Source organism: Rhinopithecus roxellana, chromosome 13 (genome assembly GCF_007565055.1).
Source record: "Rhinopithecus roxellana isolate Shanxi Qingling chromosome 13, ASM756505v1, whole genome shotgun sequence".
In the NCBI taxonomy this organism is placed as follows: Eukaryota; Metazoa; Chordata; class Mammalia; order Primates; family Cercopithecidae; genus Rhinopithecus; species Rhinopithecus roxellana.
Window position 1 is genome coordinate 75,801,884 of NC_044561.1, and position 14,427 is coordinate 75,816,310.

The 14,427-nt window shown below is 50.3% G+C and overlaps 1 protein-coding gene across 1 annotated transcript; it reads left to right on the top strand.

The window, feature by feature from the left end:
- The first annotated feature begins 8,016 nt into the window (after positions 1 to 8,016).
- Positions 8,017 to 8,990, top strand: LOC104663786. Its single transcript, XM_010365127.2, is given in 4 exon segments — positions 8,017 to 8,756; positions 8,758 to 8,814; positions 8,816 to 8,914; positions 8,916 to 8,990. Coding segments are annotated over 4 exon segments (663 nt in total). The 5' UTR covers positions 8,017 to 8,324.
- The last annotated feature ends 5,437 nt before the right edge of the window (positions 8,991 to 14,427 follow it).

Below are 14,427 nucleotides of genomic sequence, written 5' to 3' on the forward strand. Positions count from 1 at the left end.
TGGCTTCTGGTCTGCTTCTAGAAAAGAGGCTGCCCTGCCCTGCAGTCAGGGGGCACCCAAGCTGTCATCCACAGGTGTCCTCGCAGCTCCACACCCAAAAGGAAAAGCCACTTCACCACCAACAGCAAACACAGTCATTTTCAGAGAGGGCCCAAATGACCTGGCTGAGGCCAACTGCCCACTCCTGAGCCTACCACTGTGGCCAGAGGAATGGGTGCTGTGACTGTCTAAGGCATTGATGAATGCAGCAAAGACGTAGAGCAGGAATGACATTCGACGTCAGCCACAAGGTGCTCCAAGTGCTCCAAGTGCTGTGCTGGAAGCAGCTTCTGCCTCACAGGAGGCTTGGGTCGGGCTGCCCCCGGGAAAACCTTGGGGTAGACCAAGGGAGATCCCCAAACTACCTTCCCACAGCTTTCCCAGCCGTGGCCTCCAGAGCCATTCAGGATGAACGGTGGAGGTGCTGTGAGCATTCCTGGTCTGGAGCAGGCTCATTGGGAAGGTGTAGAAAACGACAAAGTTGGCCTCTCTTATCAATAAACTATTCAGCCACATTCAAGTGTCTCCTCCATTGCCTCATTCCACTATCTGAACACCATTTAACTGAGAGTGATGACAGTAACTCCCTGAAATGAATTCACTTGAAGGTACAAATGGCTGATAAGTCATTCAGGTCTTTTCCCATCTGGCAGTTGGTCACCTGATGGTCTTAATGGTCCCTGGAAAGTGAGGTGTCAAGGGTAAGGCAGTGGAAGGAAGAGAAAGGAAAGGAAGGGTCTACAGTGCATGATGTTGGACCACGTCTCTTTCCTTTGGGGAACAAGGATGATTCTTCTGGGACTTTCATCACAGTGCCTGGTCCCTGTACCCCCTGGGATGGCAGGTGACCTAACTTAAGCCATTATGGCCCCCATCCCTGTTGTCAAGAGGTTGGGCCGGAAATGGTATTCCCTGAAATTGCTGTGCTTGGAGCAGCACAGAAAGAAGCTTTTTGTGGTGTTCCTGCCACTGAGAAGACACACACCTAAAATGGCAGAGACTGCTGCCTCTGCCATGGGGCCGAGGAACAGGAGCCGTTTTGAAGGAGGAGAGCCAGAAGCTGAGTAGAAGCGGCAGAGGCAAGAAGGAGAAAGACCCCAGAAGACGGAGCCTGAGTTCCTGGATCCAGCCATGCCTGCAGCCAGACCTACTTCTGAAAATCTCCTTAAAATGAACCAGTAAACTCCCTTTCATTTCTCAGCTACTTTGAGTTGGGCTCCTGTGACCTCACTAGCCAGCTTGACTGATCTGAGGGTTGGCAGAGAGAGTTGTTACCATTTCCATCCCCATCTCCTCCTCTATCTCCTCCTTCTCTTTCTTCTTTGTGGGCATAACCACTCATTAAGTGCATATTCTGATCTGTGTGCACACAGGCCGAGCCTCTGTGTGGATTATATCAGCAAATCCTTCCAGCGAGCATCACTTTATATTTCTCAGTCCAGCTCAGACAGGGCCAGCACCCAGGCCTCTGACTCCAGGTCCACGTTCTTCCCAATTCTCCGTGCACAGGCCATCTTGCTTCAGGCAGAGGGTCCACCTCCCACACAGTGACCAGACCAGCACAGTCCCCAAGGATGCGACAGACTGTGACCGGAACAGCTGGGCAGAACAGCTGGCAGTGCTTCTTGCCCCATTTTTTTCAGTGCATAAATTCCCTTTTCTTTGCTTCTTTCATCTGGCCCCAGGCCTGGTTCCCTGGGGGACAGGGAAGAAGCAAGTATTTCCTGGAGGCATACTCGGCTTAAGTTTAGGCTAAAAAGCCTTTTTGACATGTAGAAATGGAAACTGCCAGAGCCCTGGGGTTAAACCCTTCCAGTCCCAGTTCTGTTGGTAAAACAGAAAAGAGAGCTTGTGTGGAGGGGTGGTGGGGACAGCGCTGGGCCGCTGTGGCTGTGGGCCTAGTACTTGGAGGGCAATGTTAGTGGGAGCAGCAATAGGCTAGTGAGGGTCAGGGGAGCGGTGAAGGGGTGACAAGAACCTGAGAACCTTGGACCCCGATTTTTAGTGGTCGGGGCTTCCAGACAATGAGGTGAAACTTCCTCACTGTAGATGGAAGCTTTATGCAAATCTCAAAGATGTCAGGCTTGCAGATTTGGGGAAGCTTTATTTAAAAAATTGTGGCAAAATATGTATAGGATAAAATTTATCTTTTTAAGTGTATGGCTTAAGGTCACTAAGTACGTTCACATCATTCATATTTTTGTACAGCTGTCACCACCTTCCATCAAAAGAGCTTTTTTTTTACTTTTTCTTTGAGATGGCGTTTTGCTCTTGTCACCCAGGCTGCAGCACAGTGGTGCCATCTCGGCTCCCTGTAACCTCCATCTCCTGGCCTCAAGCAATTCTCCTGCCTCAGCCTCCCTAGTAGCTGGGATTACAAGTGCCTGCCACCATGCCTGGCTAATTCACCATGTTGGCCAGGCTGGTCTCAAACTCCTGACCTTCAGGTGATTTGCCCACCTCGGCTTCCCACAGTGCTGGGATTATAGGCGTGAGCCACTGCTCCTGGCCCAGTAGAACATTTTCATCATCACCACAAACTGAAATTCTGCCCGCGCTGAATACCTCCCTGTTCCTCCTCCCGCAAGCCCTTGGCAACCTCCATTCTACTTCCCGTCTCTATGACTCCAGCCACTTTAGGTGCTTCCTCCAAGTGGAATTACCCCGTCTGTCCTTTCGTGACTGGCTTATTTTGCTGAGCCCAATGTCCTCACGGTTTGTCCATGTTGCAGCAGGTAACTCTTTCTAAGCCCTCCCAGCCGACATGTGTAGGCAGAGTTTTCTGAACTTTCCAAAAACATGCATGGGCCTTTCTGATCCCATGATATGGGATCAAACATTTCTGGGCCTAAGAAACCCATGAAAATGATTTGCTCATTTAAGGACCAAACAGAATGATCGCGGTGTATTTAGAGTGAGGAACAGCCACGTTCTTGAAGGATGAACATTCAGAGCTGACAGTGGGACAAATGTTCACTTATGCCACCAGGAACACGCACGGAGCTTCTAAGGAGAAATTCCCAGCTCTGATGACACTAACATTCATTGGCCAGTTTTATGTAACAACAATAAAAGTTTTAGAAACTTCTTAAAATCTCCAGCCTGCAGATCTTTGCTCTGTGGTCGATGCTGGCGTCTTCCTAAGACCCCCCTTCCGGCTAGGTCTTCCTAGGACCCCCCTTCAAGCTAGCTCTGGGCAGCGTCCTGATCTTTGGTGAGTTCTGACATTGTGGTTTGTTTTAAATGCTGTCCAGCCACGCTTCTCACAGCTGTTTGGACGAACGGAGGCAAGATGGCGCAGTTCCGGGTTCTTCACCGTCAACTTTCCCACGCCCGGGAGAGACACGGGCCAACTGCGCAGGTGCAACCCGACCTCCGACGGAGAGGAACCGGAACCCGCCTAGCCACGCCTACCGCCCCACCCCTGACCCGCCTATGTCCCGCCCACTGCCCTCCCACTCCCGGGCCCACGACGTAAAAGCCGCTCCAGGCGGGCAGGCGGTGCCAACTTCCTCGGCCCCTCCTCGTGCGCGGGACCCAGGAACCTCGTCGGAGAACGCCAGAGCGAACTTCCTCGGCCGCTCCTCGTGCGCGGGACCCAGGAACCTCGTCGGAGAACGCTGGAGCGACTTCGTCGGCCTCCACTGCGGGAGACCGGTGAACCTCGCCCCTCCTTCACATTGGCTTGTAAATAAAGTGTTTTTTTTTGCCTTGCCTACTTGCCTTTTCTCTGGCATTTGCTCTGGGGGTCGCATTAAAGCAAATCAACAGCACCTCATGTCTAACCCATCACCAACCTCTGAGTGACTTGACGTGGAGCTGACTCCACTCTGGGTCCTCTCCCAAAGCAGAATTTCTGAGCTAGAAGAGGATCCTTGCTGAAAGGTGAGACGTCATGCACAGGCTGCTGCAGTCTCTCCGGGGGGCCCACCATCCTTCCAGTCTTTCCCTGGTGGAACTTTCTCTCCCTGCAGAATGCTTCTAATTGGAAAGGAATGGCATATGTGTATATATATACAATTTTTTTTTTTTTTTGGAGACAGAGTTTTGCTCTTGTTGCCCATGCTGGAGTTCAGAGGCACAATCTCGGCTCACTGCAACCTCTGCCTCCTGGGTTCAAGCAATTCTCCTGCCTGGGATTACAGGCACCTGCCACCACACCCAGCTAATTTTTGTATTTTTAGGAGAGACGGCGTTTCATCATGTTGGCCAGGCAGGCCTCTGTCTGGACGGAGGGAGGGAACAAAAGAACAAAGGGACTAAAATGGCACATTTCCGGGTTCTTCATTGTCAACTTTCCCGTACCCGGGAAAGACACAGGTCGACTGCGCAGGCGCAGTCTGACGTCTGCCGAAGAAAATCGAAACCTACCTAGCCGCGCCTACCGCCCCGCCCCCGACCCGCCTATGCCCCGCCCCCGCCCCACCTATGTCCCGCCCACTGCCCTCCCACTCTCGGGCCCAGGACAGAAAAGCCGCTCCCGGCGGGCGCGCGGTGGTGAACTTCCTTGGTCCCTGCTCGTGTGCGGACCTAGGAACCTCGCCCGAGAACGCCGGAGCGACTTCGTTGGCCTCCACCGCCGGAGACCGGTGAACCTCGCCCCTCCTTCACATTGGCAAGTTAATAAAGTTTTCTTTTACCCTGCTTACTTGCCTATTCTCTGGCACTTACTCTGGTGGTCGTCTGGAGTACTCTGGTGGTCGTCTGGAGCAAATCAGCCTCGAACTCTTGACCTCAGGTAATCCACCCGCCTTGGCCTCCCAAAGTGCTGGGATTGCAGGCGTTAGCCACCGTGCCCGGCCCAGCACATACTTTCTACATCAGCACTTCTAAGCGTGCACCCCATGAGCCGCTTACCCCGGAATCGCCCCAGGACAGGGCCCGCAGAATCTGCATTTTAAATCATCTCCCCACTAGGTTCTTGTGCTCACCAGGGCCTAAAGACCAACTGATTCTCTTACGTTTGAATTTTTTAGAGCAAACTTGGGTTACTTTTATAACCAAATAAAAATCAAGATAAATAGCTGTTTTCTTTCTTTTTTCTTTTTCCAGCTGTTTTCTTCCCTTCCTTTCTTCTCTCCTTTAGAGAACCGAAGTTAAGACCCTATGCAGACATCACAGTAGGGAGGAGGGTTCTCACCCCAGGAAGTGGGGATGCTCTGGAAACCGGGCTGCTGGCTGTGGCCTTGGAAAGCTTCCCAGGTTCCAGGCTGACTGTCTGCACCTGCTACCTGTTCCCAGGGGAGTGCGGGAGGCCCAGGCTGAGCAACACAGCCTCCTTGCTGGAGGGGCCGTCACTGTGGGGCCCCTGCTTTTGCTGCCAATGGCCCAACCTGGAAGCCCCTGGGTGCAAGGTCAGGCATCTTAGAGGCCAAAGGAAGAAAGCCAGACCTCCTTTTATTTTTTTCTAAAGAGTAAACAATACAGCTAATAAAAGGGATGAACTCTTAGACTTTTCTAGAATCTTCTCAAGACAGCCTGCTCTCCAGGCCCCCACAGTCCTGGATGCAGCACGGGCCTTCGGAGAGAACCCCAGGCATCACGATGACACCGTTTCTGTCACAGCGTTTCTGTCACACAGCGTTTCTGTCACACAGCGTTTCTGTCACACAGCGTCCTCAGCTCCTCTGTGCTGCTTTTCCCTGTGAGGTGCTTCCCAGCACTCAGTACAATGACCAGCACAGGAACCACCTGCTTTCTCTCAGGGCTCACCTCCTTAGTGTGAGTGCCCCATTGCTGGACTGGGAACTCCACGAAGCCAGAGCTATGACTCTTTTGTTTGTTGCTGTGTTCCTGGTGCCTGGCGCACAGTAGGCCTTCAATATACTGTTTATTTACTAGCTCAATAAAGGGCATACACTTCCCAAATCGTCTGAATTTACAGGATCACAGAATGCAGTCATTCCCCTTTTCCCTTTCTCTCCCTTTCTTTCTCTCTTTTTCTTTCTCTTTCTTTCTTTCTTTCTTTCTTTCTTTCTTTCTTTCTTTCTTTCTTTCTTTCTTTCTTTCTTTCTTTCTTTCTTTTTTCTTTCTTTCTTTCTTCTCTTCTCTCTCTCTCTCTCTCTCTCTCTCTCTCTCTCTCTCTCTCTCTCTCTCTCTCTCTCTCTCTCTTTCCTTTTCTTTCTTTCTCTTTTCTTCTTTCCTTCCTTCCTTCTTCCTTCCTTCTTTTTCTTTTCTTCCTTTCTTTTTGACTGTCACCCAGGTTGGAGTGTAATGGTGCTATCTCTGTTCACTGCAACCCCTGCCTCCTGGGTTCAAGTGATTCTCGTGCCTCAGCCTCCCAAGTAGCTGGGACTAGTTGCCCACCACCATGCCTGGCTAATTTTTTGTATTTTTATTTTAGTAGAGATGGGGTTTCACCCTGTTGCCCAGGCTGGTCTCGAAATTCTGACCTCAGGCAATCCACCCAACTCGGCCTCCCAAAGTGCTGGGATTACAGGTGTGAGCCACCTTGCCCAGCTGCAGTCCTTACACATTTTTTTGAGGGCCTGCAACATGCCAGGAACTTTGCCAGGTATGAGATCCATTAGAAAACAAGAGCCCTACCCAGTTCTTGCCTCATGGAGCTGAGTGATACTAGAACAAACAAGGTTTTGGGAAACAGACAGACAAGGGTTTAAAAATTCCAGGTCTGCCACTTACCTGGGTGCACTTGGGTAGCCGAGCACCAGGGGCTTGGTTTCTCCATTTGTAACCCGGAAGTGATGACAGCATCCCAGGGCCTCGGTTTCTCCATTTGTAACCCGGAAGTGATGGCAGCATCCCAGGGCCTCGGTTTCTCCATTTGTAACCCGGAAGTGATGGCAGCATCCCAGGGCCTCGGTTTCTCCATTTGTAACCCGGAAGTGATGGCAGCATCCCAGGGCCTCGGTTTCTCCATTTGTAACCCGGAAGTGATGGCAGCATCCCAGGGCCTCGGTTTCTCCATTTGTAACCCGGAAGTGATGGCAGCATCCCAGGGCCTCGGTTTCTCCATTTGTAACCCGGAAGTGATGGCAGCATCCCAGGGCCTCGGTTTCTCCATTTGTAACCCGGAAGTGATGGCAGCATCCCAGGGCCTCGGTTTCTCCATTTGTAACCCGGAAGTGATGGCAGCATCCCAGGGCCTCGGTTTCTCCATTTGTAACCCGGAAGTGATGGCAGCATCCCAGGGGCCTCGGTTTCTCCATTTGTAACCCGGAAGTGATGGCAGCATCCCAGGGCCTCGGTTTCTCCATTTGTAACCCGGAAGTGATGGCAGCATCCCAGGGCCTCGGTTTCTCCATTTGTAACCCGGAAGTGATGGCAGCATCCCAGGGCCTCGGTTTCTCCATTTGTAATCCGGAAGTGATGGCAGCATCCCAGGGCCTCGATTTCTCCATTTGTAACCCGGAAGTGATGGCAGCATCCCAGGGCCTCGGTTTCTCCATTTGTAATCCGGAAGTGATGGCAGCATCCCAGGGCCTCGATTTCTCCATTTGTAACCCGGAAGTGATGACAGCATCCCAGGGCCTCGGTTTCTCCATTTGTAACCCGGAAGTGATGGCAGCATCAACTTCATCAGGTGGGTGGATTGGAGACAATGTGTGTAACGTGTTTAACAAAATGCTTAGTACCTACTATATGCTCAGTAAATTAGCTTCTGCATTATAATCCTAGGGCTGCTGTTACAGAGAACCAGGGGGTTGAACACAACGGAAATTTGTTCTCTCACAATTCTGGAGGCCAGGAGTCCAACGTCAAGGTATCAGCAAGGCTGGCTCCTTCTGGGGGCTGTAAGAGAAAATCCATTCCACGCAACTCAGGAATCCTCCATGCTCCTTGGCTTATGGCAGCAAAACTCCAGTCTGACTCTTGGCCTAGTGGCTCCTCTCTTGTGTGTTCTTATAGCTCTGTACCCCTTTCCTCTCATAAGGGTGCCAGTCGCTGAATTTAGGACCCACCCTGATCCATTATGATGTCAACTGACCTAATTACATTTGCGTTTCTACATAAGCCCACATTCTGAGGTTCTGGGGAGGCATGAATTTTGGGAGGGACACTATCCCACCCAGAACAGCTTCTGTTATTTAGTGTGTGTGTCCTCAGTGCTTTGTAGACTTGACTTGATTCCCTCCTCCTAGCCATATTATGAGGATGGGACAATGGCTACCTTGCCTCAGATGAGGAGGCGAGGCACAGAGACTTGGAACCTCTCAGGATACATGATCATCTTTGCCCTTGCTTGGAATTCATCTGGTTTTCAAAGAGGGGGGCTGCAGCAGAGGCCCCCAACCTGACTTTTCTCTCCAAACGGCAGTACCTGCATGACAACGAACAAGGAGAAGCTGGGCTCCAGAGCGCCATGTGTTCACAGGCTCCACAGCGAGAAGAAATGTCCTGGTTTAAACTGGACATTGATCAGACCTGCTGGGAGGGCGAGCGGGAGGCAGAAAGGCACAGCTGCTTCCAAGTTTCTGTTGGCAGAGAGGGTAGAGCTGACCCCTCCCAGTGAAACTGCAAGAGCAGAGACAGGGCCAGCCCGGTACCCCAGCCCCGCTCACAGCTCTAGGCCGACGCTTCTCAGCGGAAAGAGCTCTATCTCTCTCAGAAGTTTCAGTAATCTTATCCTAACCTGGCACAGAACCTCACCCTTCCTGGGAACACAGGAATGTTTCCTACTTGACGTCAATAAAATCCAACTCCTTAAGGTTTCTCCTGGGATCCAAGGGGTGGAGTTCATTCCACACCATTCTGAGGACAAAGTCAGAGGAATTTGCTGGGTCTTCTACGGCTCGGAATAAGTCCACCAGGCATCTATCTCTACCTTATCCAGAAGACAATCGTTTATTTGCACAAGTGCACAGCGGCCGACACTGCCAGCACTAACCACATTGGATTCTCGGTCCACTCTCATTGAAGGCTCCAGCCCTCATTCAAGGCTGGTCTGTTCCCGTAGGCCTTCTGATGAGTGCCACATTTTGTTCCTCTAACTTGGGTGAAGCCCCCTCAAATGCCAGTTTCAAAGAGCCTTTGCTACAAAGGCAGGTGCTGGAGCCCCAAATCCAAAGGCTCTGACTCAGTAGGTCCAGGTTGGGGTCCCAGGACTGTAATACAGGTGTTCCTGGCACCACACTTGGCCAAATGCTGGGTAGCTTGGCAGAAAGCTCCAGAAACAATCTAGAGCTTTATATCATCACTCAAAAGTAAAGATTTGTAGGAAAGATCTAAACCAGTGCCTTTCCAAGTTCCCAGCTTCTTCATCCAAGCTGCTGGTTGAGGGGAAGGTGATTTTAGATTTTAGGGCATCGATTTATATAGTTTGAAAATTATTCCCCTCTGGTTAGATCAAAGGAAAATTCTTCATCTGGCGCTAAGAGTCTTTAGCACCTCCTGACACTTCTAAGCTCCCTTTTGAACAAAGAGAGAGAGGCCTCAGGCTTGAAGCCATCAGCAGGCAGCAGTATCTGGCTGGAATTTAGCAATGTTCACTTGTGGTCAAGGTATTTATTTCTGTAGTTACCTTTCATTAATGGCAAGGAACACCAACTTCCATTTAGGATAATGATATCAAGTTTCCTTTTAGTTAAATGTCTCATTAGAAAAATGAGGTGATTCACAGAAAAAGAAAAATAGGGACTTGAATTATAGTACAGGTGCTGGGTCAGGACAAAATGATGGTGGCGGTTCAGAAATTACTGATTTTTGGGAAATGCTAGTCTAGTCGATGCTTAGCATTTGGGGTTGAGAAAATTAAGGCCTTGAGAGCGGAAGGGACTCGTCTGAGCTCACACAATATCAGGTGGTGGTCTTTGCTGTCACCCACAGTCACCCACCATGGAGCTCTGCAGAGCCGCCACTTGTGAACCAGGGGATCTGAGTTCACAGGGGAAGTGTGAGTCTCAAGGCACCAACATCTTTAAAACAGATAAAAATAAAGCGGCAAGAGTGACCTCACCCCAGCATGTGGTGGCCGCTGAGAGCAGAGGGCTGTAAAAATTAATTGCCCTCTATTTGTGACCTGCTGTAGCAGGCGGGCCTCCTTCGAGGGGGTCACCCGAGAGGCGGCGGGCAATGGAAACATTCTTTGGGCCTGACACAGTGGTTCAACAGTGACCTCACCCCAACAACTGAAGACTTGTTATTCAAAACTTAATTTTATTTTGTTTCTAAGTGCTTAGGAGCTGGGGCTAAGGCAACTTTTGTCATCAAAAGGAAGGCCCAGATCTTGGAAAGGAGCAGAGCATCCTGAGTGTCTGCCGAGCGCCGACTTTGCAGCCGCAGGTTCAAGTTCTTCCCTAACCCCGGCAGATCTGCCTTCTCAGTCCTGTTGGTCTCCATGTGTGGTTCGCGCGATCTCTGGGCTTTGCTGCTGTGAAGCCATGGGGAGGTGGAGTTTTAAGAGTGGTGTTCTCCGTGGGAAGAGCGCTTTCTTTTTCGAACATTTCAGTAATCTCATCCCAACCTGGCACAGAACCTCACCCTTCCTGGGGACACAGGAATGTTTGCTACTTGATGTCAATAAAATGCAACTCCTTAACGCCTCTCCTGGGGTCCATTCATAGGGTGGGTTTCCTCTCTCGGTTCCCCCATTCAAGGCTGCTCTGTTCCTGCAGGTCTTTGTTCTGTTTCTCTAACTTGAGCCAAGTTCCCTCAAACGCTAGTTTCAAAGAGCCTTTGTTACAAAGGCGAGTGCTAGTGCCCCAAATCCAAAGGCTCTGACTCAGTAGGTCCAGGGTGGGATTCCAGGACCACGATACAAGTGGTTTGGGCACCACACTTGGCCAAATGCTATGAGATCTTCATACAAGACATGTATTGAAGGAGGGCTCTAAGGAGAAGCTGGAAAGGCAGTGAGAGCAGAAAGGGGCTGGGCAACGATTGGTCTCAGCTGGAGTCTAGCACAGTCCCATGGGGAGCCCTGGAACAAGAATGATGCCACGGAGTTGAAACTGTGTTAGGTGCGAGGCAAAGCATTCAAACCCCATGCCAGTCAGTCATCAGCTATACGATGCCTGTGGGTTGGGCAAGGAGGACCTTCTCAGTCATGGACACTTTTCCAGAGAAGGCAGCAGCAGCGTCTTTAGAAGCATTCGTACTCTGGTAAACCAGCTCTCAGGGGTCACAGGAGGAAGAGTGCTGATTTATAGCTTTTGCCAATGTCTGTAGTGTCAATACTTCCTCTATGCCCATTGCAAAGCTACCAATGGTTTAACAATGGGCTCACAAATTTCCTGAATATTTAACAACGAATTCTCTCAAGCCCGGAGGAGCTGGCTCAAGCACACTCTACATTAGCAGTCAACTCTCAAGACAGCTGGAGGAAGCGAAGGTTCCTGGAAAGAAGACTGTGACAGGGCCTACAGCGCCTCTTGGGCCTGGGTGATGGCAGGTGCTTTCTAACCAAGATTCCTGCTTCCTCTCTCACCCATTGTCTTTCCTTGTCCCATGAACAGGAGCATCTTTTGCAGACACAACTCTAACATGCCACCCCTGGATTAAAACCTTTCACAGGCCCTCCATCACCTTAGGGATAAAGTCCCCTCCTCACTTTGGCCCTCAAAGCTCTGCCCCTTGAACCCCTGTTGACCACCTCTTTCCATTCGCTTTCTCATGGACTTTCTGCTCCGACTACCCTGACTCCTCCCGTCCTTGAAGTTTTGATCTCTCTCATGACCAGATATCCAGGCCGCTTCACATGCAGCCCTTTTGGCCAGAGACACAATGGTGGCCCTTGCCCCATCCGCTCAGCCCACCTCACTTCAACACAGAATTGGTGGAACATCTACTTTGCATCTGTCTCATTTGTGAGCAGGGAATTCAGAACCGGCTGTGTGAGCTTGGGCCAGTGCACCCCATCTCTGGGCTAAGTTTGCAGTCTGTCTTCCACCCTGGACTGGTTTCTCCTTGAAGGTAAAGACTTTGTGTGGCTTCATTACTCCTCAAAATCCAACACCTAGTACAGGGCTTTATTATGGAGAAATGAACAAATTGGTCAGTCTACCAAATGCATCATGAATGTCTTGAGTGGTCAAGGCTGCTGCCTGGTAGCGAATGTCTCCAAGAAGAGCCCCTCAGAAGAGTCTCCCTGTGCCCTGCAGCCTCACACTGAGGACTTGAGAGTGAAGTCATGGTGCTAAGAGCTGGCCCCAGCTCAGCCCCAAGTGTGCCAGCTGCTTCTTAGATGTGACTCCATTTACTCCTCACGACAGACCTGGGTAGGAGATCAAAGCACTGCCCCATTTTAGAGACAAGGAAATTGAAGAGGCTCAAGGGGTTAAATAAATTGCTCAGGGCCAAGTGGTTACTCAGTAACAACTGTTCTACAATGGACTTTTTCACCAACAGCATTTCCTTCTACCACACAGAGCTATCATAGAGCAGTGCCTCATCATTTTATCTGCTGCTCTGTATCCCCCAGCATGGATGCACTTTCCTCTGTTTAAATGTCCCCGTTTGCTGAGCATTTGCATGGTTTTCCTTTGCTTTTCTTTGCCTGTGATCTTTGCATGCCTGTGTGAGTAGCGCTATATTGGCTGGAAGAGGAAGACACAGATAAGAGTGAAGTTCACATCTTGAGTGATTTTGCAGCTAAACTTATGGGCAGTGAAGAATTCACACTGTCCAGAGAGAGTTTGGCCTTTGTCCCCGGCTCTTGGGAGGTGGCCTCTAAGCCCTTGGAATGTCCTGTCTGATAAAAGTGTCTTTGTTTACCTGGGAGATCTTAGGCCACACAAGATTGTCTATGCCAACAGTACGATTTATGGTGGGGGTCTTGGGTCACCCAGTACCAACCTGACCTTTGGAAGGACTGGAGGCCAAAGGCCAGCCACATAGGCAGTCATGCATGTCTGTGTGCCTGAACCCCAATAAAAACTCTGGGTATAGAGGCTCACACGAGCTTCTCTGGCTGGCAGCTCTCCATGTGTGTGGTCATACATCATTGCCAGGAAAAGTGAGTGCTGTCTGGGACTTAGGAGAGGACAACTAGAATTTTTATGCTTGGAACTTCCCTGGGCTCTGCTCCATGTGTTTTTCCCAATGACTAGTTTTAATCTAAATTATTTTGTGTAACAAACTGTGACAGAGTACAGTGGCTTTCAGTGAGTCCTGTGAATCCTTTAAGCAAATTATGAACCCTGAGGATAGGCTTGGGGACCCCAATTTTGTAATCCGTCACAGTTGTCTTGGGGATCCTTACTCTGCAATTTCCATTTCAACAATGCCTCCGCCAGGACTGGCCCTAGAAAGAAGATGCCAAGAGGCCTCCCACTGCATCTTGCCCATGGCTAGATCTCTTGGTCCCAGCACTCAGTAGACATCCAGTCAATACTTGTTGAATCTACACATTCAACAATGGCAGTCTCCGACCATCAGAAAGCCTGAGCTGTTAATGTTATTATCCCTATTTTAAGAGACCAAGGAATCAGGAGTTCAGGGAGGAAGCACCCGGGGAAATTGTATGGGTTGGGGCCAAGCCCGGGGTTGCTTGACTTTTCAAAGTTGGACTCCATGGAGAGCAGTCCTGGCCCATGATGATGCTATCTCTTCCATGCATGCATCTGGCCTCAAAGAAAGGAAGATGGTGAGGACAGGGGGAGAGAGAGAGATGTTGGGGGCGAGAGAGAGAGACCTTTGTGAGTATGAAAGGGAAAACCAGATGAGAGGAGATAACTGCTTCAATGCCATGCTTTTTATTATAGAAATCTGCACTTAGAGGTTGAAGAAAAGATTTTTTTTTTTTTTTTGGTTGTTATTTGCTTAAGAGAATTGGAGAACTGAGAGCTGTCTGGGTGGATGATTAATGGGAAAAAAATTACATTTCAATGAGGTCTCTCCTCCTGAAGGGTGACTCTCATCAAAGGGATGTATAGAGTGGATGTCAGGTTCATTTCCTCATTTCCGTCTCAGCTGGGGCTGAAAGAGACGCTCTTAAGGGGGAATCGGGTAGAAAAATTGCAGTTTAAGTCCAAGAGCCTTCTTATTAAAAATAACATGGCTAACGTCTACAGAACACTTGCTAGGGCCAGGTGCTGTGCCGAGCATGCAGTTTGCAGTATCACGTACATAGAACAGCCGCATGAATTACGTGCCAAGAGCATCCCCGTTTCACAGATGGACAAAATGGGGCACAGGGAGCTTCAGCAGTTGGACCAGGGTCCCAGGGCTTGGAACATGACTGAGAACAGATCTGCCTGGCTCCTTGGTCACGGCTCTTCCATCCAGATTCGTTTAAGGGCTGACCCTGACTCTGACAGGGATAACCATGAGCCCAGGGTCCACAGATCTGGTTTTAAGGAGAGGATTGAAAGAGCCCGTACCTATGAGCAGGCTCCATCGCTGTCTGTCCAGCCCACTGGGATGTGGGCACCTAGCTCTTCTCCATCATAGGGCACAGTCTCCTCCCGGGTGTCTCCTTTCCCGTGCACG